The 22,769-nt window shown below is 42.8% G+C and overlaps 1 protein-coding gene across 7 annotated transcripts in view; it reads right to left on the bottom strand.

The window, feature by feature from the left end:
- The window catches only part of ZNF362 (zinc finger protein 362), a 190,792-nt gene that overhangs the window by 69,980 nt on the left and 98,043 nt on the right, over positions 1 to 22,769 (bottom strand). For 4 of the 7 annotated variants that reach the window (XM_078643023.1, XM_078643024.1, XM_078643022.1 and 1 more), the window contains exon 2: positions 19,775 to 19,838. In XM_078643023.1, coding sequence (XP_078499149.1) covers positions 19,775 to 19,837 — 63 coding nt within the window. In that variant the 5' untranslated portion in view covers position 19,838. Of the gene's footprint in view, positions 1 to 18,063; positions 18,175 to 19,774; positions 19,839 to 22,769 lie in introns of all 7 variants that reach the window. The other 3 variants (XM_078643020.1, XM_078643019.1, XM_078643018.1) reach the window with 1 other exon arrangement.

Here is a 22,769-nt window from a genome sequence, read left to right as displayed (position 1 = left end):
CTGTAATTGGATTTTCGTCTAATAACGAGGATGTTTGTGCTTATCTGTTACAGGTGTGAAGATCACTCCGCTTGTATTGAGGTATTTTTACATAAAAGGTTGTATTTTTATGACTATTTTCAGCACATTTCACTTTTCAAAGAATGCAGTACCAATCTTGTATTTAGGTCCTGAAGAAAGCCTGGGCAAGGGGCCCTTAAGGCTGAAACTAGTTGACCATATTGTGAAGCGGCCTATTTGTTGAAAGCTGCTTTTGCACCAATTTAATAGGGTTGGCAGGGATATTTGTATTAAAGTAATTTTTCTCTCCCAAATCGCTTTTAATTTCACGTACATGCACTGCACTGACAACTCCATCACCCAAGCCATTAATATCCATTCTTGAAAGAAGATAATAGATGACCAAGTAATCTTCTTTTCTTTTGCTTGCACCTCCTTCTGTTGCTATTCATGTGGCCTGGTCACAATCCAATCCACACAACTTCCCCCTGTGATCTGGAGGAGTTGTGGTAGGAAGGAAGGATATCCAAGTGATGACACTGACCTCTTTTGGTAGTTGATGGACATCCTATCATCCTGCGAAGGTCGTTTTTCCTTAAATACTTATCTTTGTTCATTACACTTTTGATACGTGCTGGGTGTTTGTAATCTTGGTTGTTGTGATAACCTGGTTTTTGCTCCCTTCTCTGAAACCACCAGATTCTTTTGTAGTTGTGAGGGGTGGAAATGCAATATCTTTGAGAGACCGACTCAGCAAGACCTTGGTTTACATTGCCATGTGTTTCTATATTACCACATAACTCCCATATGCGGTTTCCGGATACACATATCATTGCAGACAAATCAAAACTGCAAAGAAAAGCTTGTGGCTGCTAAGGGAGACTTTTCTTTCACAAGAAAAAAATCGAGCTAAATTTGAATATCTTTCTGCCCAGAGGCAGACAGATATTTTAAGGCTTTTTTGTACTGCAGAACTGACTGGAATTTGTATCTAGTAAACATGAATTCTTAAATGTTGCATTTTGCCATGTGAATTCAAGTATTTCTGACCTATGCACCCTGTCTTTCTCTTTTTAACTGTGATTTTATTGATGATTTTTTTTAGAAACCGTAATCAACATATTCCATAAAGGAAGAGATTTCAGAATGGATGGTTTGACGGACAGAGCAGGTATGCACTGCTCCTGTCAATCTCATTTTGTTCTAGGTGCTGGCTGCCGAGGAGAAAGAAGACGGAGACATGAAACAGATCTAGGAACACTAATTGCACTCTGGCAAGTGGGCCATTATACTCCGTTGAACAGAACCCATTCTAAAACATCTCCAAACCCGAGGATCAAAGTCTAACTCTCGAAATAGACAAGACTAGGTGAGCATAAATGAATCAAATGGAGTTGTCAAAAATCTGTATTTTAGGGGGCAATGCTCGGGGTACCATAGACGTTGCGTGTTGAACCAATCCAGAACACAGTTGCATGGGCTCACGAGATGGCTGCAGGGTCAGAAATCCATTAGCAATCACCACATGAGCAGATTTGAGGCTTCTCTTCAATCTGTGCTTGGGACAAGGGGCAGCTCATGAATTGTTTACTGATAAACTGTACAGTTTTTGGGCTGATTATATACCAGTTCTATAAACACAACTTTATTAAATTGGAAATGTTTGAGCACAATATATTTATAAAGCTGCAAGCTTAATTTTGGCATAGTTGTAGTATATGCTGTTCCCAAGGAGTCACACTCTTGCTTCAGGTTTGCAACCCTCAATATCTTGCCTGATAATCTGCCTTGTCAGCCTGCTTGCATCCACAGCGTAGGAATCTGTAGTTCACAAGCCATTCCTGTAGTACTATTTGATGATGTTTTCAGCCTTTTTTCATGCCTGCACTCTTCATGCTCTGACATGGGACTGAACCTACCCTTCTGCTACTGGACTTTCGAGGTACCAATATTTTGGGATATGTCCAATTTGCCTTACAGTACATCCTGTCAATGATGCAGAAGCACATGCTTATACAGAACATGTTTACAGTGGCTATCAAAACTTGCTCGCTAAAGCTCTTACCTGAAAGGTTTTGCTTGCTTAGATTTCTGACACAGGCTTCTTTAGTCTTAAGATCACAGGCACAAATATGGTGACAATCACATAGAGATGCTGCAACATGCACCTCCAGACAACAAATGGCATCAGATTTCACGCGAAACATAGAGACCAGGTCAGCCTTGGAGTGGAACAGCCACAACCATCACACGCCTTTTGGCGGACAGAGTGCTGCTCACCGGGTAGAATATTTGCTAGTAGTTAACCCCTTGGGCACGGCCGCGATTCTGCGCCTGTGCGGCACATTCCAATCGCGGGTGCGGTCATGACGGCCGGGAGCCGTCATCAGCACACGAGCACTGTGTGCCATGACGGCTCCCGGCCGTCATCAGCACCGAAGGGGTTAAAACGTTTTAAAGAAAGCGTTTCACTGTCCTCAGTTTCCTAGGTGGTATCTGAAACATATTTGTGAGCAGATTGCAGTTGCTGGAGTGCACCGAGTTGATATGTACAGCAGGTCTAGTTCAATATCTCCTCTTTACGCATTAGCAGGACATCACAACTGAGTCATTTCTTTATCAGCTAGTAACTGAGATCCGCATGAGAGGTGCTCAAAACATAGTTAAGAACGCTGGGATCAGATTACAGCTAGTAGTATCAATGCAAAGAGTCTAATGGGAGTATGCAATCCCAAAATAGGAATAATTTTCTCATTTAAATGCAAAGGTTTCCAAGTGAATCACATCGACTGCCCTCAACACAATGTTAGCAAACAACTATATTGTGACTAATTCTTTAAGCGCTGCTGTAACAGACTCATATTCGTTGACCACATAATGTTAATTCTTAAAATAATTTTCTGGTTTAGTGTCTGCAGTTTTAGGCTAATCTAATGACTATAGACTTCTGCACAATACAAACATTTGAAAAACTGAACTAAGTTGTCAGGCAGATCAATGAATTTCACTTTTAACAATATTCACCTAAATGAGAATTACCCATAGTTCCCAAACCTGTTTTGCATAAATCGGGTGGCACTCTAAACTTGCAAGTTGTTTAGTTTTATCTTATGGGATAGCTATGGAATGTTACCTTGCTTATTTACTAGTGTAACCAAGTTAAAAATAAAATAAAGTGGTATTGAAAGAAACAAATAAAGCTAATATGTAATTATCAAATAAAGAAAATTACTGAAGGAGTTCTCCAATCACTCAATTTGAGAAATACTTATCAATGAAACAATTATTGGTGAAACAATGTTAGAGGTGGGTTACTATCAAATCTGCATAATTTAATCAACCTGCAATGCACTAGTTAAGATTGTAACTCAAATTGAAAGCAAAAACATAAACTCATTCAGTACTACATTTCATGAGGGTCTGTAGTAACTACCCAGATTGTAAAGGCTTGGAGGAAAGCCAATGTATGGGAAATTAAACTTGCTACCCTATCAGAGACTCCCACACAAATAAAGAGAGAACTGGATTGCAATTTGTAAGTCTGGCACGGAGTCATTTGACTATATCCTAATGCACTTATCATGGATATTTAAAAATCTTTAAGTTGATTAGGTTTGAATTTATTGTGGAGCCCACAACACAGCCCATAACCCATCACCTTCTGGTATATTCACTCAGGGTATGTATTCCACCAGTAGAAAATGCCTGTAGGTTTGGGGTTTTAGTTTGACTCAATTTAGCATCATGCCAATGGAGGAGTGATTAGCTGAGCTATGATGGTCTGCCTAATTAGACAAAGATACCTGTATTGTGTAAGAAGTAAAAGATGAGTACAAAGCCAACAGATTACTATGAAATACAGAGAATGTGATAATAAACCACACTGCCCTAAAGGTGAGCACAGACGCCTCACTAAAAGACCCAACAAGGGTGTTTTGAATCATGAAGCCAAATTATCTCTAAATGTCCTGCCGGCTAGTGACACTTATCACACGCCTTCTCTGGTGGACAGGTGTTCTCAGTAAGAGTGGTAACAGGACACATTACTCCAAAGCATCAATAACAGCAGCACAGATTTCAGTCCCATATCAAGAGGGAAGCATTTCAAGCAAGTGTTTGCTGCGTTTTCAGAAAGAGGTAAGAAAAGCGGGTACAAGTAGACTAAGACCTAGATTAACATCAGCAGCTTTTAAGGTTTGCCAACAGAGAGGTATAACTAGGATGTTGACATCCTCTATGCATTCTTCAGATCATAAAACTTGTCACACTTACCTATATGGCAGTATTTATCAGACATAGAAATAGTGTACTATTTAACATCCAGCCTTTAAAAGTGAAATATTAATGAACATCAGTGGAATGCAGACACCAGCTATGGTGCAGTGTGTCTACATCATTTCAAATTGTTAAAACACACACAGCTTATTTGTCGAAAGGTTTGCACATATGTTTGCAAAAAAGGAGTTTTGTGATACATAGTTGGCAGTGTGGTAGCAGATGCATAAAGGATCTACTGAGCACGACATCTGTGAGCATCTCTAAAAGCCATTCTCACTGTTGCAACTGAATTTATAGCCATTGCTTCTCAGCAAACTGATTTGAATTGGAAAGATGCAAATAATTTATCATATAAGACATGATAGAACAGTTTATGATACAATAATAGATTTGATTGGGCACAACATTATTTGCACTACTGTATCATTTATTTAATATATTAACGGCTTAACAGCCCATGTATCTTCATCTCACTCAGATATCCCAAGAATAGCTGGTACCCCAATTCCTACACTACTCTATGCGGATGACGCTGTATTGTTAGCCCTCACCCCAAACGCACTGCGACATCAGGTGGACTGTTTTGCTTCTTTTAAGCATGATCTGAATTTAAAAAATAACTATACCAAGTCACACATTATGTCTTGTGGCCAGGGCAAATTAAGGATAAATAAAATCAGTATTAATGGGCAAGAATTAACGAGCGTCGATAACTTTTGGAATCTAGGGTTAACCTTTAGCTCCTCAGGGTCGTGGAATCCCCATCTTGCTCAAGCTAATCTTAAGCTTTGTAAATCGGATAGCACAGTTTGTAATCTTACTAGACCTTAGGGGGACCGTCCTAGCACCATTGAAGGTTTATAACTCACAGTGTATCAGCGCAGCTATGTTTGGTGCAGGAGTTTTTTTTTTTTGCAAACGTTGTTCCCTACAGGCTGAGGAAAATCATCTTTTCGCGGTGATTTCAGAGTTTACGACCGTCCATCTCTAGTCTTATTACCCATTTTGAGTTAAATCAGGAATTTATAGTGGACAAGGTACAACTGGTTCCACTCTTATTATGGGTCCGTATTTGGACGAACCCAGCTGCTAAGCTATGCAAAGACATTATACTAGACTGCCTAAATTCGACAAGGCTTATTCTATACCTTAGCTAAGTTACATTCTGGATACTTTAGGAACCCTGGGTCTATCTTCTTGGTTCATTGAACCTAGTTGTGTTCCCAAAAACTCGAAGATGAAGGTAAATACATTATTTAAGGAGTTTTGCGCAGACTCAAGAATAGAAAAGGAGTTATCCAAACCTTCTGTCTTGAACTACTGTAGTCTCTTATTTACAGGCGAACCCCTTATGTAGCTATCTCTAGAATTGACAAGATGGGAAAGTTCACTTCTTTTCGATTTAGAGCAGGGTCAATTTATTGGTCCTTTTGTTTTAAAAATATTTTAGACGCAGAAGGAAATACAATATCTACCTGTCCTTGTGATTGTCATTCTGCAAAATACTTTTTGCACTTTAATGTTTTTTTGTAATTTGTACAGCTTAGCACGTATGCACTTTCTGATCCCTTTGTTACACAAGTTAGGATTCCGACGCTGTACAATAGCTCTGCTCCACTTACAATTTCTAAATTCCCCTGAAATCGCTATTTGATGCACTGTGGAAATCTTAAAGCATTTTATGTACATATATTTGTAACTGTTCTTAATCTAATGTAAGATTATTCTTCATTGTTTTATGAGATTATGGATATGTGTTACACTTGTTATGTACTTTTATGGTCTATTTTTAATTAGACCGAATAAAGATAATGAATTGAATTGATTGGGCGCATGTTTCTTCTTCAAGTGTAGATGTTCAAGGAAATATGCTATCATCTGCCACAACCTATCCTTACCCAAACCTTGCAATACACTTACGATTAGTAACGAATAGTTTCTTACTTGTCGGTGTAGTTTTGCAGCTTGAAGATCTTTCTGGATTCACTATGCTGTGCATATTCCGCAATCTGGTGGTTGGGTCCGGAATCGTAGTCTTTTTTCTCTCTTTGTTTTTTTTTTTTGTCGTATCCCAGGTGGGCGTCGACGTCCCACCATTTGGTGTACCTTCGGTGACGTCGGCATGCTTCCGGCGGAAGCTACCACCCTTGGGCGCCATCTTCGGATTCTTTTTTCTGTCTCTTTTTTTTTTTTTGTCTTTGTAGTGAATCCATGGCTATGTTTGTTAATCGTTTTTTCAACTTTATTCTTTCCACGTATCTTGTAATCGTTCCAACTTGCTTTCTTTTCTATGTGTTTCCACCCTCTTTCTCCAGCCTCATCTTTCTGGCGGAGGCGGGCGGGTTCGCTAGTGAATCCAGAAAGATCTTCAAGCTGCAAAACTACACCGACAGGTAAGAAACTATTCGTTTTGCAGCGTGAATCTTTCTGGATTCACTGTGCTGTGCATAGATTTTGTAGCGGTTTTCGTTACTTTTGTGGCGGTTGGGTGGAAGATGAGCGTTGGTTGTTGAAAATATGTTGAAGCACTTTTTGTCCTACTTGTGCTTCTTTGTTCATCTGTACATCCACGCAATAGTGCTTAGTGAAAGTGTGCACTGAAGCCCATGTTGCCGCCAGGCATATGTCCTGAATTGGTGTGTTGGCCAGAAAGGCAATTGTTGCTCCTTTCTTCCTGGTGGAGTGGGCCTGTGCCCCTCCTGTTAGCTCCTGGCCAGCTTGTTTGTGGCAGAATTGAATTGTCTGTGCGATCCATCGAGCTATGGTGTTTTTAGTCACTGGTTTGCCCATGTAACTGTTTGCGAAGGATACGAAGAACTGTTTTGTTTTCCTGTGTTCCTTCGTTCTTTCAATGTAGTGCATCACAGCCCTTCTTGCGTCTAGGGCCTAGGTTCCCAAACTGTGTGCCGCGGCGCCCTGGTGCGCCGTTATGAGTTGCCAGGGACGCCGCGCAGGATGTGGGAAAATAGCATGTGGCCGTGTGCTGAACAAGATGCTCTACCAGGGCCTGAATGCAGTGAGCAGCGCAACATAACGGGGAGTAAGAAATGCCACCTGCATAATGCAGGAACATGGTTTGGCACAGTAAGAGCGCAGTGCTGCCATCCGTGCATAAGTGCATACATACGTGCTTTCATTCACAGACGTAATCTCTGCATACCCCGTAATGCTCAGCAGACTATTGAACATTATTTCTGCCCGCCGTGTTCTGCCATGCCTTGTGGGACCCTCTTCTCAAATTACATAGGTCAGAGGGCAGATTCACTGCTCGCTCATGATTAACTTATTTATTTTGTCAAGTCGAGTTTGAACGGGACAAGTGTTAAATACATGTCTGTGCAGTGGCCCACAGTCTCGTCGGAAAACAGGACAGCATCTTAAAAACATGTAGGGCAGGCTTCTCGCAGCACAAGATAAACTTTAAAGATTTCAAATATTGCTACTTCACACAGCCCTTGTATAATTATATGCTGGCTGCTGTTCCAGCACTTTATGTGAACTTATTTATTTATGCGTTTTTATATAGTGCAGACTTTACCCGAAGGTGTCAGAGTGCTTCACAATAGGAACGTTAAGGATACATGAGGAGGAAATTACAAGTGAACAAATTACAAAAGCAAACGTTAAGTTACATGAGGTAAAAGTGACAATTGTGAGCAAACAAAATACATGAGGAGCAAACGGTACATTACAGGAGGAAAAAGTGACAAGTGTGCAGGTTACAAGAGAAAACAAAGTACAATTAGAAGTAATATACTGCAATAAATGCTAGACACTCAGGCACAAGAACCAACGTTACGTAGGCAATGGTGGCACTTGTGCAAGTATCAAAAGCAAACAAAATGTGAGAAGTAGCAAACAGTGTGTTACAAGAGAAAAGTGGCGTGTGCATGTTACAAAAGAGTACCAAACACTGGTAGAAGGATAGTACTGCAATAAATGGTAAACACTCCAACCACAAGCACACACTGGGAAGGCACTTCCGTAGTCATGGAGAAAAGCATTTTCAGTAATGGGAGGTCTTCCTTCAGGTTCCTTCCTTCCTACACCGGCTGATTTCATAAATCTGAAACTCCAGTGGGCAAACTCGTGGCTGTGGAAATAGGCCACATTGCAGCCAGGATTCATTTCACGGCCCTACTCCTGACCCCAGTCTAACCTTCCATACGTTTTTCCATGTTTCAAAACTTATTCTGGGACTGGTACTACCCGTCCCTATTTCTTACACTTGACTAGCTTCAACCTCGGACGAGATATTGCAGCGCTGAAATTTGTGGTCATTCTCCCCACTTAATGAGGGTGAAAGGATTGTTTCCTCACTGTTAACTTGCACGCATTGTGTCTTGTATGTACCGGAGCAGCCTGTGACCCAGAATTGAAGGACACAAGCCTCTCTTATTAAAAAGACAGGGATATATCAGTGCCCAATGCACATGAATACAAAGCAATCCAGAGATGTGGATGTGGAGTGTAATTAATATTTTTTAATTAGGGCTCTTGTGTTGCAGTATATAATGCACAATTAGGCTGGTTCTACTCCCGGAAGCAACTGGCAGAAGCCCAGACCTTCATCTACTACTACTGTACTAGTTTCTCATGCCACTTGTTCTTCTGCTGTCTTGCCATGTGGCTTGCTCGGTTAAGATGGACTGGAGGGTGTGCAAAGTGACTTTTTCTCCCACCATCCAGCAGACTTGGCATGTGACAGGCTCACTACATGAACTTGCTTTGTGCCTGGCTGTATCCCATACCTACTTGTCTGCCCTGCAAACAGAATTAGATTGGTCCCCCTTATTCGCCTTCCAACTGATTTTGGCCAAGTCCTTCTTGCTTGTTGTACAATCGGTCTCAGTCTCAGTCCAACTGGCATGCCATGCATATCTTAACCTGACCACCACTGACCTGGGATGTAACTCGGTCTACCACCTCCACCTTGTGCAACTGACTACCTTATTCATACCAGCATGCTACACAACTGCCTCTTGCCCGTCCATTCTTCCTGCCATGAGACTGGCTCTACCCTGTTTCCAATTTAAGAAAGTACATATTCAACAACAATTTGAAAAATTAAATAAAGTCAACAGGTGATTGTATCGTTTCTCACTTAACGAGTTCTAATTGAACAACTGTTAGATTTTTATTTTGTTACAAATATGATTATAATACATTAATCGCATTCCAATTAATTTCAAGAAGACAACTGGAAGTACTCCCGAGGTCGGGCTAACATCCCCCCACCGGTAAAAAAAAATGGTGGGGAGCCACGGCCTACTGCCAATTAGGTCAAGGGAGCCACAGGTCTAAAAAGTTTGGGAACCACTGGTCTAGGGTGTGGAGCGACCTCTCAGCGCTTGTGGTGGGGTTTTGGAAGAAGCTAGGGATCTGAATACTCTGATTCATGTGGAACCTTGACACCACCTTTGGCATGAAGTGTGGGTCAGTTCTCATCACGACCCTGTCATTGTGAATCTGGATGTAGGGTTCCTGCAGTGTGAGTGCCTGCAGTTCGCACACCCTTCGTAGCGAGGTGATTGCTACCAGAAAGGCCGTCTTCATTGTTAACATTTGCAGTGATGCTTTGTGGATGGGTTCGAAAGGTGCTTTCATGAGCTCCGTCAGTACCACATTTAAGTTCCAGGCCGGTGACGGCATTCTCTTTGGCGGCGCTATTCTTTTAGCTCCTTCCAGGAATCTTTTTACGACTTGGGATGTGAAGAAGCTTCTCCCTGTTTCTCCTCTTGTGTATGCCACAATCGCTGCCAGGTGCACCCTCAGCGAGGATGAGCTTAGCTTAGCCTTAATTAGGTGTGTGAGGTACCTTAGCACCGTGGATTCCTTGGTCAGTTTCCTTTGGAGCTGTTTCTTGCAACACCATTGAGTGAATCTTTTCCATTTTTCCCCATAGCACTTGCGTGTGCTGGGCCTTCTTGCCTCTCGCAGCACCCGCAGGGTGCTCTCTGGTAGTTTTAGGTGTGCGAATTCTAAGTCCTCAGGAGCCAGGCTGAGAGGTTGAGGCTCTCTGGCTCTGGGTGTTGAATTTCTCCGTTTTCCATGGAGAGTAGGTCTCTTCTTTTTGAGAACTTGTGGGGGGGCCCCTGCGCCATCTCCATTATCTGAGAATACCAGGTCTGTATGGCCCATTGTGGTGCCACAAGGATGAGCGTCATGTTGCTCTTCATGCATTTGTTGAGAACCCTGGGGATCAGTGGTATCGGGGGGGAAAGCGTAGGCAAATGTTTTTGACCAGCTTATCCATAGGGCATTCCCCTGGGACAGTGCCTCTGGTTGCCTGGATGCAAAGTATTGGCATTTTGCATTCTGGTGTGTTGCAAATAGGTCTATTGTTGGGGTGCCCCATTTCCTGAATAGTTTCTCTGTTTCCTGACTGTTGAGTTCCCACTCGTGGGACGCTGAAGTCTGCCTGCTGAGCCAATCTGCTTCCACATTGTCCTTCCCTGGCAGGTGTATGGCTAGCAGGTCTATTTTTAGTGGTATAGCCCATTTCCAGATCTCCTGTGCCAAGTTTGACAGAGGGAACGATTGAGTTCCCCCCTGTTTGTTTATGTAAAACATTGTTGTGGTGTTGTCTGTTTGTATTAGCACCTTCTGGTTGTACAGGTGTTTCTGAAAAGCCTTGAGTGCTAGCAACACAGTTTTCAGTTCCAGGTAGTTGATGTGCCTGACTGCATCTGTAGGTCACTGTTGGGTCCGGTGGTGTTAGAGGTTTCCCTTCTGTTATTCTCTCCTTGGTCCACCACCTTATCTCTTCCTGCACCCTGTGCGTTACAACCACTAGATCCTCCCAACTTCCTGTAGCTTGTGACCATTGTTGTTGCAGCCACTCTTGGAGTGGTCTCATTTGTAGGCGTACATTGGGGACCAGGTGTATGCATGATGCCATCATCCCCAAGATCTTGCTCACAGTCCTCACTGTCAGAGCTCGCCCCTTCTGGTAGTGACGTTTCTCCCTCAGTAGGCTGAGCGTTCTCTTTTCGCTCGGTAAGACTCTGCATTGGACGGTGTCGATCTGGGCTCCCAGGAAGATCTTCACTTGCTCTGGTTCCATCGAGCATTTGCCCCAGTGTATGGAGAAACCCAGGCTTGCTAGCGTTCTTGTCACCTGTTCTGCATGCTCTTTGCATGTCCTGTAAGAGCTTGCCTTTACCAGCCAGTCGTCGAGGTAGGGGTACACGTGTATCCCCTTTCTTCTTAGGTGTGCAGCCACTGCCGGCGAGGCGTTTGGTGAACACCCTTGGTGCGGACTTTAGGCCGAAAGCCAGGGTCGTGAATTGGTAGTGATCCTTGTTTACTGTGAACCTTAGCATGTGCTTGTGCTGCCTGTTCATGGGGATGTGCAGGTACGCATCTTTGAGGTCTATGGTGGACAAGAAGTCCCAGGCTTTCATCTGTGGGATGACCTCTTGTAGGGACGTCATTTTGAATTTTTGAGTTTTGACGTATTTGTTTAGGAACCGTAGGTCCAGGATGGGTCTTAGACTTTCGTCCACTTTTGGCACTAGGAAGTAGTTTGAGTACACTCCCTTGTTCCGTTCTTTGAAAGGAACTCGTTCGATGGCCGCTTTGAGGAGGAGTTCTTGGGCTTCCTCTTGCAGTAGTTGCAGCTCTCTTCCCGAGTGCTGTCTTTTCTTTGGTTTTCTGTTTGGTGGCCTCTTTTCCAACTCTATGCAGTATCCGAACTGCATAATATTGAGTATCCACTTGTCTGTTGTTATTTTTCTCCACTCCTGGAGAAAAAATCTCAATCTTCCTCCTACCGGCGTTACATGTTCCTTTGTGTCTTGTCCGTGTAGCCCTCTCCTCTTTGTTTTTCCGTGCTCCTCCCCCGGAGGGTTTGGGTGGTGGAGCACCTTCTCTCGTGTGAAGTCACTTAGAGGGGGGTTGTTCACCGCCTCTCCTTCTCTGGCCCCGTCCATTTCCTCTTGACCGAAAGGACTGGCCCCTGCTTTGGTAGTTCCAGCTTTGCCTCTGCTGGCCCTGGTGGCCTTCATTGTCACTCTGTTGCCCCTGGTGGAAACTCTGGTGAGAATCTCCTTGCTGACTTCCACCTCTGCCGTTCGGCCTCCGTGCAGGAATGCCCCTTCTCATCCCTCTGAACTGCAGGGCCCCCATGGACCTTGCCGTCTCGTTGTCCTTCTTCAGTTGGGTGAGCTTATCATCAACTGGGGCTCCGAACAGTGTTTCACCGTTGAAGGGTGTGTTCAGGATGTTGTTCTGAACCTCAGCCTTGAATCCTGAGATCCTGAGCCAGGCTTGCCTTCTTTCTGTGATGCCTATAGCCATCAGTCTGCTGGATGTTTCTGCCCCATCCAAGCCTGTCTTCAGGCACGAATTGGCGATGCTCTTCCCCTCTTCCACAAGGTGGGATGCCCTCTCACGGTATTGTTCCGGGAGGTGCTTGAGCAACTGTCCCATTTCATCCCAGTGCTGGTATTGATGCCTATTCAGGAGGGCGTTGGAATTCGCCATCAGCCAGTGCGTTGCGGCGTTCCTCTCAATCTTCCTGCCAGTTAGATCCATCCTCCTGCTTTCTTTGTCAGGTGGGGGTCCAGACGTTGTTGGGACGTTTGCCCTTTTCCTGGCCGTTGCAGCGATTATAGAATCTGCTGTGACGGATCCCTTGATGTAAGCTGGGTCTTGGGAGGAGAATTTGTATTTCTTCTCTGTCCTCGACGTTACAGATCTGCATGTAGCCGGGTCCTTGAGGCCTCCTTCCCCTGGTCTGTGATACTCTTGAGCATGGGCAGGAACTGGCTTCTTGTCTGTATGGGGAGCAATGTCTCGAGCAGGAAGTCTGCTTTTGGCTTCTCCTCTTCCAGCTTAACTCCATAAGCTGCTGCCGCCTTTCTTACCACCTCATTGTATGCCCCAATGTCATCCGGTGGCGAAGGCCTCGAGGGGTATGTTTCCACCGCCTCTTCTGGGTTTTCGGCCTCGATGTCCTGCCATTCCTGGTCTTGGGCCGTCGAGGAACCTGAGCCGTAGCTTGACTGCTGTTCCCCGTTATCTCCTTCTGTGTAGTAGAGGTCTTCCTCCTCTTCGTGCTCTGAAGGTTCCGGAGTTTTCGGCGGCTCTTCGACGTCGAACTCCTCGAGTTCCTGTACCTCAGCGACGGTCGGTGCCGGCTTCGAGGGGATCTTGTAACTTCTCATCTTTTCATCAAAGTCCTTCTTTCTCTGAAGGATGTTCTCCATTTCGGCCTCGAGCCTTCTTCTCTTTCTCTGCATTTCTGCGGCCTGTTCGTCGCCGAGCGCTTCGGCCGCTCTTTTCGGCGGCGTCATCGACGTCGAAGCTTTCTTCGGCTCTTTTTCTTTCGAAGTCGAAGGCCCTTTTTCGGGGGCTTGCTTCGATGACCTTTGCTTTTCGCTGGTCTTCGGCCTCCGGGAGTCCTTCTCGGAGGATCCGCTGGGCTCTTTTTCGGAGGATCCAGCTTCGGTCGTCGATTTGTTCGGCGCCGGTGCTCCTTTCGAGGCTCTGTGCTCAGACTTTTGAGAGTCTGCCTCAGGTTTTCGAGGCCCTGTGGGAGTTTTCGGGGTCGTAGACTCTCCTACCTTATCAGGCGTTTTCTTATCGGTCTCAGCGACCGTGAAGTCATCTGGGCCTTCGGCGATGTTGTCCTCGTCGTCGGTGGGGAGGCCAAGTTCATAAAGCGTCGGGGCTTGGCCCTTGCCCTGCATCGTGTGGTGAGCCGTCCTCTGTCTTTCTCGAACTCGGAGTGTCTTCGGCTTGAAGACGGAGCAGGCGTTGCAGTCTCTGCTCTCGTGGTCGATTGGCAAGCAGAGGTTGCAGACTGGGTGCTGGTCCTTCTGTGCGAACTTGTGGTGGCAGTTCTTGCAGAATTTAAAGGGCGTCTTGTACATCCCTGCGCTCAGGGGGCCCCCTGTGAGCGCATTCCTCCAAGGACGTCGAAGATTTCGAAGTTCTCTCCTTTCTTTGTCGTCTCTTTTCTAAAGGTCCTCTTCTCTCGATGTTCTCAGGTCTTCACCGTTGAAGATTTGCTGTATTTTCTTCTTTCCTCCTCCAAAACTTCGGGAGCTTCACGCGACGATCCAGACCCAACGGCGGAAAAAAGAATCTGAAGATGGCGCCCAAGGGTGGTAGCTTCCGCCGGAAGCATGCCGACGTCACCGAAGGTACAGCAAATGGTGGGACGTCGACGCCCACCTGGGCTACGACAAAAAAAAAAAAAAAAAAAAGAGACTACGATTCCGGACCCAACCACCAGATTGCGGAATATGCACAGCATAGTGAATCCAGAAAGATTCACGCAGCAAAACATATATTATCAAGTTGTTCCAAACCCACCTTGATTAGGAATGATTATTCTTAAAGATTCATACTAACACTGTTTATGTAATATTACAATGTAGATGAATCTTGCTAATCTTTTAACATGTTACCTGTAAAACTAATATAGATTGCTAATAGTACATGGTTATTATTGTTCTTTAATTTTGAACACCTACTTTCTTTATTAAAATATCTTTAGAATGATTTTACAATATCCTATTAACCAAAATAGTAACACGAATTGTGGTTAATATGATTTTCTATGTATTTTGCACTTCAGAGTATTTAGTAGACTGTTAATACAAGCGGCTTTCAAAGACTGCATTCATATATTGTTATTTACATTTATATATTTATTTTTCATATAATACATGATGGTAACATGTAACTCAAAAATGTATCTTACCCATACCTATTACAGACATGGTGCTATTCCTTCTGTTATATACAAACAGCCTCACTAATAACACTGTTCTATGTAATTTCAGTTTCATGCATTATTAGTCGGACACAAACAGAATGCATCTTATGCAAAACGCAAGCATTTTCTTAATAACACATCACACCTACTAGCTTTTAATGTGTGGCTTCATATAGAATACTTATAACAGGACCCCTACCATAGCTTTCAAGTTTTTGAATCTATTCCCTTGCCCAGTAGTAAGTGATCGCTGGGAGGATTTGTCAAACTGCCTACACAACCCCTCCCTCAACACTATACCAATCTGTCTGCACCAACTGCCATTCATACGGGTGTGATGCCAAACATCTTACTTCGAGCAGGACACTCTGGCGGGAGGTTTCTTAAACCTTGGACTGGCTACCCTTCTTGCCTATTGTGGAATTCCCACCCCAAATCTCCTAATCTTAGCCGACCTCCTCAAAAGAGCTCCTGTAGCTTTGATTACTACGTTCTGGCAGTATCTAAGCCAGAATGATTGGCTGTGTCCACATATGGAGCAACTCTGCTTCAAAGTCCACACTGATCTTAGTGCAGCGAGCACAACAATTTAACTGGTGGTACTGTCAACAAATCCGATGCTGTCCCACAACAGATATCAGGAGCTTTTTTGGTCTGAACAGTTACACATGTGTTCACACTATAGTATTCAGTTACAGATATTTCAGAGCTCTATGATATTTTCTGTATGATCCACCCTTTTATCAGATGGTAAACGGCATGGACGTGCGAAAGCTGTACATCTCACATATAGACTTTAATGAATTCCTTCAGAGCTGATATTTCATTCTATATGTCTTCTTGGCTGGATACCATTAACTTCTACAAACTGGAGTTTCCTTAATCAAGGACTGGTTACGAGTTCCCCAACACATCTTCCAAAGAAAACATGGACATTTGTATAAGGAGAAAAGTGTCTGCCTCACAGAATAAGCAAGGTGAAGTCTTCTGAATTGGCAGTCTTGAAGACATTGAAGAAGGTTGTAGGGACCGACCAAGTGATTCCTTCTATGGCAGGAAGCTGTGTCGCTATACTAGGACATTTGAGGACTGAGGAACTTTCGCAGCAGTTGGAAATGGAAATGGATTGTATTAATTTAGGGTAGGTTGCACTAAGTGAGGTTATGGCATAAACTCTTATTAAAAGAGGCTCATGAGCTTCAATGTATGCCATTTGCCATTTCTGGGCAAGAGGTCGTGTATTAATGGACATCAATTTTAAAATTATGAAATCATATTGCCATTTCAATGAGTACTGTTATCTCAGAGTTGTGGACAGATACTTCCCTATAAACACCCCTTCATCAGTTGACATCATCATGAAAGCTCCCAGTTCTTAGACAACTCCCATAGGAAAATCAAACATTCATTCTCGAGAGGTTGGAGAAGAAAACTATCCAACCACAGTTCTTTTGATAGCCACTAGTGACTAACATAGATTGTATACATCAAATATGTTTCTTTTTAGAACGTGGAAGACGCACAGTGGGTAATATAGCTAGAATGGAACGTCCTAGTCACAACATCTTTTATTTCTGTCACTTTATTATCAACTGATCATTGCACCAAGAAACATTGTGTTTAAAAAAATTCTCAAAGCCATCTTCCAAAAGAAGGCGAGGATAAAAACAAATTTCAAGATGGAGTCAAACCAAGGGCACTCGCTGGTGAGTGCGGCGTTCCAATTGACAATGGAAGTCTGATAAAGAGAATGCCCACAAGAAAACACCCACTTGGTTCCTCTTCAAAAAGGCCTTCTGAACTATTTTTTGGGCTCAACATGAATTATGCGAAGTATGTAAACATTTGGAAAAATGGAAAATCTAAATACCAATGCCAACCATTTTACAAACTGCAGCACACTGAAATTGAGGGAAAACACAAAACACAAAATTGAAAATACACTATAACAAAGATACCCAGGAAAATGTGCATACTTAAGTTGAGCTCAAGAAAGGACTGCACAGTTTTTGAATATGAAAGGCAGATATCCACTCAGATAGAGGCCAGATTAAAGAGTCTTGTTTGCAGGTGATAAGCAAATGAGGTAGAGCAGTGCTATTTGTCTGATGAAAGAGTTTAGTGTTGGAGAGTGTCTGAACCAGGCAGCTTTATCTCTCCATTTCAAGCACCTTTTCCCAAAGTTGCTAAAGTTTTTGTCCTGGATGGCTACAGAGTTAGGAGCAAAGATTCATATAGAACATAGGAGAGAAAATGTTATTTAGTGATGTAAAAAAGAAAATAGCTACAGGGACCTCAAGCTGCATGGAAATTTATTTAGCAATAGATGCCAAAGGTGTTAGTCCTACCCTGATTGTGAAAGCACAGGTATTAAGAAGGGCAGATTGAACAGGCAGGACGAATGCCCCATAATACACACAAGAAATTAACCCCCAAACTCACCAGGTGTAGAAAATGATAGATTGTATACAAAGATGATTAGGACGTTGAGTGCAGTAGCAGCATAAAACGAAGATACCAATGTGCAGAATAAGACTGCTTTACCACAGCTGACACCCATGCAACCGTATTCCCCAACATCAGGGAAAGGTAGATGAGGAAAGAAAAATGGTAATCTTTCTCTGAGTTGGAATGTATAAGAATGTGGGATTTGTTTGATGAAGCAAACAAGCTTCCCCAGTCTTACAAGCCACTGCATTCATTCGTGGCCATACTTCATCATACTGTAAACAGAATTACACAGATCTCTATTAATGGGCTGAGTCAGTTGATATGCCCATATGTTGAGGAAGTGACCCAATGTATGAGATACACCAGGGCTGGACCACCTTTGGTACCAGACCCACTTCTGGTCTCCTCTGTGTCACCTGCAGCACAGTGATATGTACCACTGTTGTGCGTCTGGCTTTGTCGTCAATAATCAACATTTTTTTGTGCAACTCAGCACCGTGTCCCAAATCTTCCACCATTCCTGCACACGACCAGCGGCCCATGTTAGCCGCACGTCGCTTCATACCTAACCGCAGGTTCTGAAATGAGAGGAGACAGTTTCTTACCGAAAACTGGAGATTGGGATCCTGCAGCTCCAACTTTTCCCCTAAAAGATTGTTGTCTGTGGGGAACCTGTTCCTCATTCCCTGGCAAATGGTTGCAGTGTTGTAACTTAGCTGGGGGTTCAAAAGAAACAAAGGAAAAAAGGGGATTTTAGAGGGAACGGAGTACGAAAGCAGAGAGGGGACTGCCAAGTCCTTCCCTCTACCAACACGATTAAAGTAAACGACTTGACATACTCCCTAAACCTGCTTTTTCTAGCTTTGGTATCAAATTTGGAACATGCCCCCAAAAATCATAACATTCAGAATAATCAATTGTAACTTGTAAAAATGAATCCCTTCACCTGCTTTTGAGACACGGTTATACAAATAAATATCTTCTGCTGAAAGGTGTTCTTGCTCACAGAGTGCCTACTGTGGTCTACCATCTGGGAGGCAGCTACTAATGTTACCGGCCATATGAAAGGGGACCTGCCATGAAGCCAGCTATTAGTAGGAGAAGGGTCGACACTACCTGTAAATCAAAGCCAAATTTGTGCACCCTAACTTTGCAAGACCAGCACATATCCAAGCCAGTGGGTACTAAGGGTGCAGGTAGAAAAGCTTCAGGCATCCCCAAGTTTCATGGTTATGACTCGGTAAACAATCTAACTACAGCCCTTCTGATGTTTTTCCTTGGCATTCCCAATTCTGATGACCGCATACCGAGGCAAACCATACATTCTTTCCCCAAATCCTTGTTTTTGTACGCCTTGTTTCTTATATTTTTAGTGACTCAAAGACTAAATATGTTAAACCTAATTTACACATCTATATGCAAGACTATACCATGATACCATCACATTCAGAGCCAAGGTGCTCTAGAAGGACGGATGCATCCTAGCCAAAATGTGTGTAAACAAAGTCAAAGGATGGTCTTCAGTAGAAGACAGGTCAAAAGAATGCCTTGATAATGGTAATCAAGGATGTAAGCACAACTGGGCCACCGTCTCAATGAATAGTGAAAGTTCAGATGCAGTTAGTACTAAGATAGGGTAAGTAGAGGTCTGCAATTCTCAGGTTCCAGACTTTTGTTGTGCTTGATGTCACATAAATCAAAAATGAAAAAAGGACCAAACACTCACTGCCATAATAAGTAAGGCTCCTCGGCTTAAGATTTTATAATGTTAAATTGCATTTTTCATCCTTATTTATCAAATTCTTTTAATTTTAAGATAACTATCCCTAATTATTTTTCGATGGGTGAAAAAACAAGTTGCAACAGGTATATCTCCACATTTATTTAATTGCTAATTGTACTCACACATGGATATAGCTAGTATTTTAGTACACTAAGTAACCATAGAAAGTAAAACCATGTTATTGCCTGTAAACATTAGTGTTCCAGTAGTAGAACATGTGCAGTTCTGCAGTTGTATAGGCTACAATAGGAAATATAATACATGTTTTTAAGCTCTCTGTGCTCTCTATATGTGCAACTACTGATCTGGCACTTGCCTGAGAACAAAGAGAGATACTTACATTTAAACCTAATTTCTGTAGTTTTCAAATGTTTTCTTTTATAACAAAAGCCAACAGGAAAACAGATTGAAATCGGTCTTTATTTCTATTTGAAAAATCAGTAGTAATGGAAACCGGTAGCCTCAATTATAAGGGAACGAGAGAAGTCTCTGAGGAAAGAGACTGAGAAAGAACAGGGAAACACCTGTCTTACCTGGCTTGGCATGGTAGGAGGCGGTGGCCAAAAGTATGGATTGTTAAAGCGAGGTTCCGCCATCCTGAAAGAAAAGGCAGCAATAAAATTAAACAAAGTTCAAAATCAAATCAAAATCCATTTTCAAAGCATCAACATATAAAGCCTTAGAACAAACTGAACACAGGGTAAATAATGTGGGGTTTAGCTTCATGCCACCACCAGACCGGTTTTCTCTGACAAGGATTGGCCAATCTGGCACACCACTAATGTAGTGGGCATCAAGCTGCGGAATGCCCCTGTACAAAATTTCAGAAAATACCTCAAAGTCCTCCTCTTTATTTTCTATATCTCAGATAACCATAAGGAACCACTTGTGGACAAGCGTGCTTTGGACGTGCCCAATACAAATAACTTGCCTATATTCTCTGCACCATATCACTTCTAAATGTATGTTTCTCACGTACTGAACTAATTCGAGTAAAGGTGCCATTCTTTTCAATCCTTAGGCTCCCCATTAAAAAACGTCCAAAGTTCTTAAAATTCAAACATTTCTGAATTACATGCACATGGTCCTATTTTAAGAATAGGATCAATGTAGCTTCTTGATGTTGTGACAAGCTCAACTACCCTATTGTAAGTTTTACACAGTAAAAGTTATTACTATGATTTTAACTGATCCTGTTGTACTCTCTGCCCTGCTTATTCCTGCTCTCCATTATATACACAAATTCTTCAAAACACAGCATTATAGCCGGATCCAGTGGGTGTCATGATTTCAGCCTAGTCGCAGTCTACCAGTGAGAACTTCCCTTTAATTTACAAGTTTTTCAGTACACTAAACCGTATGATGCACACAAAGAGAATAGACAGACATAAAAGACTGACCATGAATGTACACAGTAATGAAGGGAGATACTTGTAGCTCGCAAACTGCAAGCAAGTAGCTCAGACAAGGCACCCATGCTAGCACGATTCAGAAGCTTTGGAGTATGGAAGCTGCCTTCTACATAGTGCAGGAGACAGCACCATTGAATTACAGTCCCCTTAAGTGGCATTCAGCCAAACCAATGACAAAGCCCCATGCGTATTCAAACATTGTGACTGATACCACATACCCTCCAACATGACCAATCACCATGCAGCAAAGCCAACTGCTTTGCCAGGTTGTAAATTTGGAAATTGACATTGAAACACACAACAGAGCACAGTAGCTACAAAGTGAGACTATGTGAGTCAAGTTGGAAGCGTTCAACTTTAAAAATGAAAATTTGATACATTTATATGATAATGTAAATACTGAACAGTTATTGCATTCATTAATATCTTGGGGTATTGGTCATAAGCAACTCTCACCATAAATGGGTTGGAGACTCTTGCAACTCTGGACAAGTGGTCAAGGCAAGTGGTCACTTGCCTTGGCCAGTTGTCCATTGCCACTGTCCCCAGCAAGATCAGGGGGTCTTAAGTCCACAACTTGAGTCAGTTGGTACCTCAGTTACAGGAGTATACCTTGCACACAAAAGAGCCCTCGGATAATGACCAATGCACCAAATATCTCAGCACACATGTCCTCCTGTGCGTCATCCCACAATCCCAATCCTCTAATTGACAGCGCCAGAAAAATATTTGACTAGATTGACAAAAAAATTAACATGCTCACTCTTCTGCTGCTTACAACATTAACACCTGTGATGAGCGTCACAGACAGGAAGAGAGGACCGGGGCCAGAGGTACAAAGCATTTTTGTGGTTGCAAATGCTCAGATTCAAAGGGTGTGGTGGGGGGAGATTTGTACTGAATCAGGATTCTGTGCTTTGTGGAACTTCGAATGCCTTGACAGTTTATCTACTGCATTATCTTTGCCTGTGAAAACGTGGTGGGATTCTAGTGGGGAAAATATTGCACATTTTCAGTTTTGCAAGTCAGAACAGGAGAAAACATGCAGCATTATGTTATCCACCAGTCTGAGAAGCGGACCACTGAATGATACTCAATAATACAGTATTCCATAGCATAGGTACTTCCTGGGTACAGTTATACCAAATAACTTGGATTGTCTAATGAAGTCCTTAAATTTTACCCCAAAATCATGGTACAACAATAACATTCACTTTGAAAACAAGGAAGTCAGATAACGTACTATAGTAATAAAAAGTGATGCAAGAAAAAAAAAAAAGAGCACAATTTGCAGCTTTGGTATGATTTCCTCGGCCCTCCATTCATTAGTCTCAGCGACTGCACAATTCAGTGGGCTCAAGACACATCCGCTGAATTTCCAGCTTTAAAAAAACCCCTCATTCACCAAAAAAAACAAAAAACAGAAGCCAGCCAACAAGGATCCCACCTGGTAGAATAAATGGTGCTGTTTTAAGGTGCCAAGAGTTTTACTAACCAGCTGAGGTGCTATCGGGGATCTGGTAACCAGAGTTCAGTTGGAACACAGTGTCACTTTCAAACCATGTTAAAAGCCAAACTGGTCGTAATGGGGAGAGAAGGTTATGTGGCACAGTGTCCGCATCCACTATACTGTTCCCAGAGGTACAAACTTTAGGTGCCAAAATCTAAACAAGCATTTGCAATGCAATAGGTCTCGCAGCATTAAAGTTGGAGTTATTGTCATTGTATATGACAATGTGTTGCATACATTTTTTTTGCAAAGTCTGTATTGGCGCATGAAGATGATTTGAAAATTGCTAATTTGATGTTTGTAAATAAGTATGCAAAGAATGTATATTTTTTTATTAAAGTTTAATGTTTAACATCGCTTTTCACTCTATTTTTTTTCTTTGTAAGTGTGTTTATGCTTTATGTGTATCCATTTTTGCTTCTCGACTGTGTGTGCATGCCTCTTATATTGGCCCCTTATGACTCTTGCTTGGCCCTTTATGGTTGTTAACTGTGTTTGTATGTGTCTTGTATTTTTCCTTATGTTTCTTGTTTGTGCACTTATGCTGCATGATTGTGTCTGTATGCCTTTTGTGTATAGACTTCTGCCACCTAACCGTGTCTCCAT

The sequence above is a fragment of the Lissotriton helveticus genome, chromosome 5_1 (assembly GCF_964261635.1).
Source record: "Lissotriton helveticus chromosome 5_1, aLisHel1.1, whole genome shotgun sequence".
In the NCBI taxonomy this organism is placed as follows: domain Eukaryota; kingdom Metazoa; phylum Chordata; class Amphibia; order Caudata; family Salamandridae; genus Lissotriton; species Lissotriton helveticus.
Note: the sequence above shows the minus strand (reverse complement) of the source record. Positions and strands in the feature narration are given on the sequence as shown.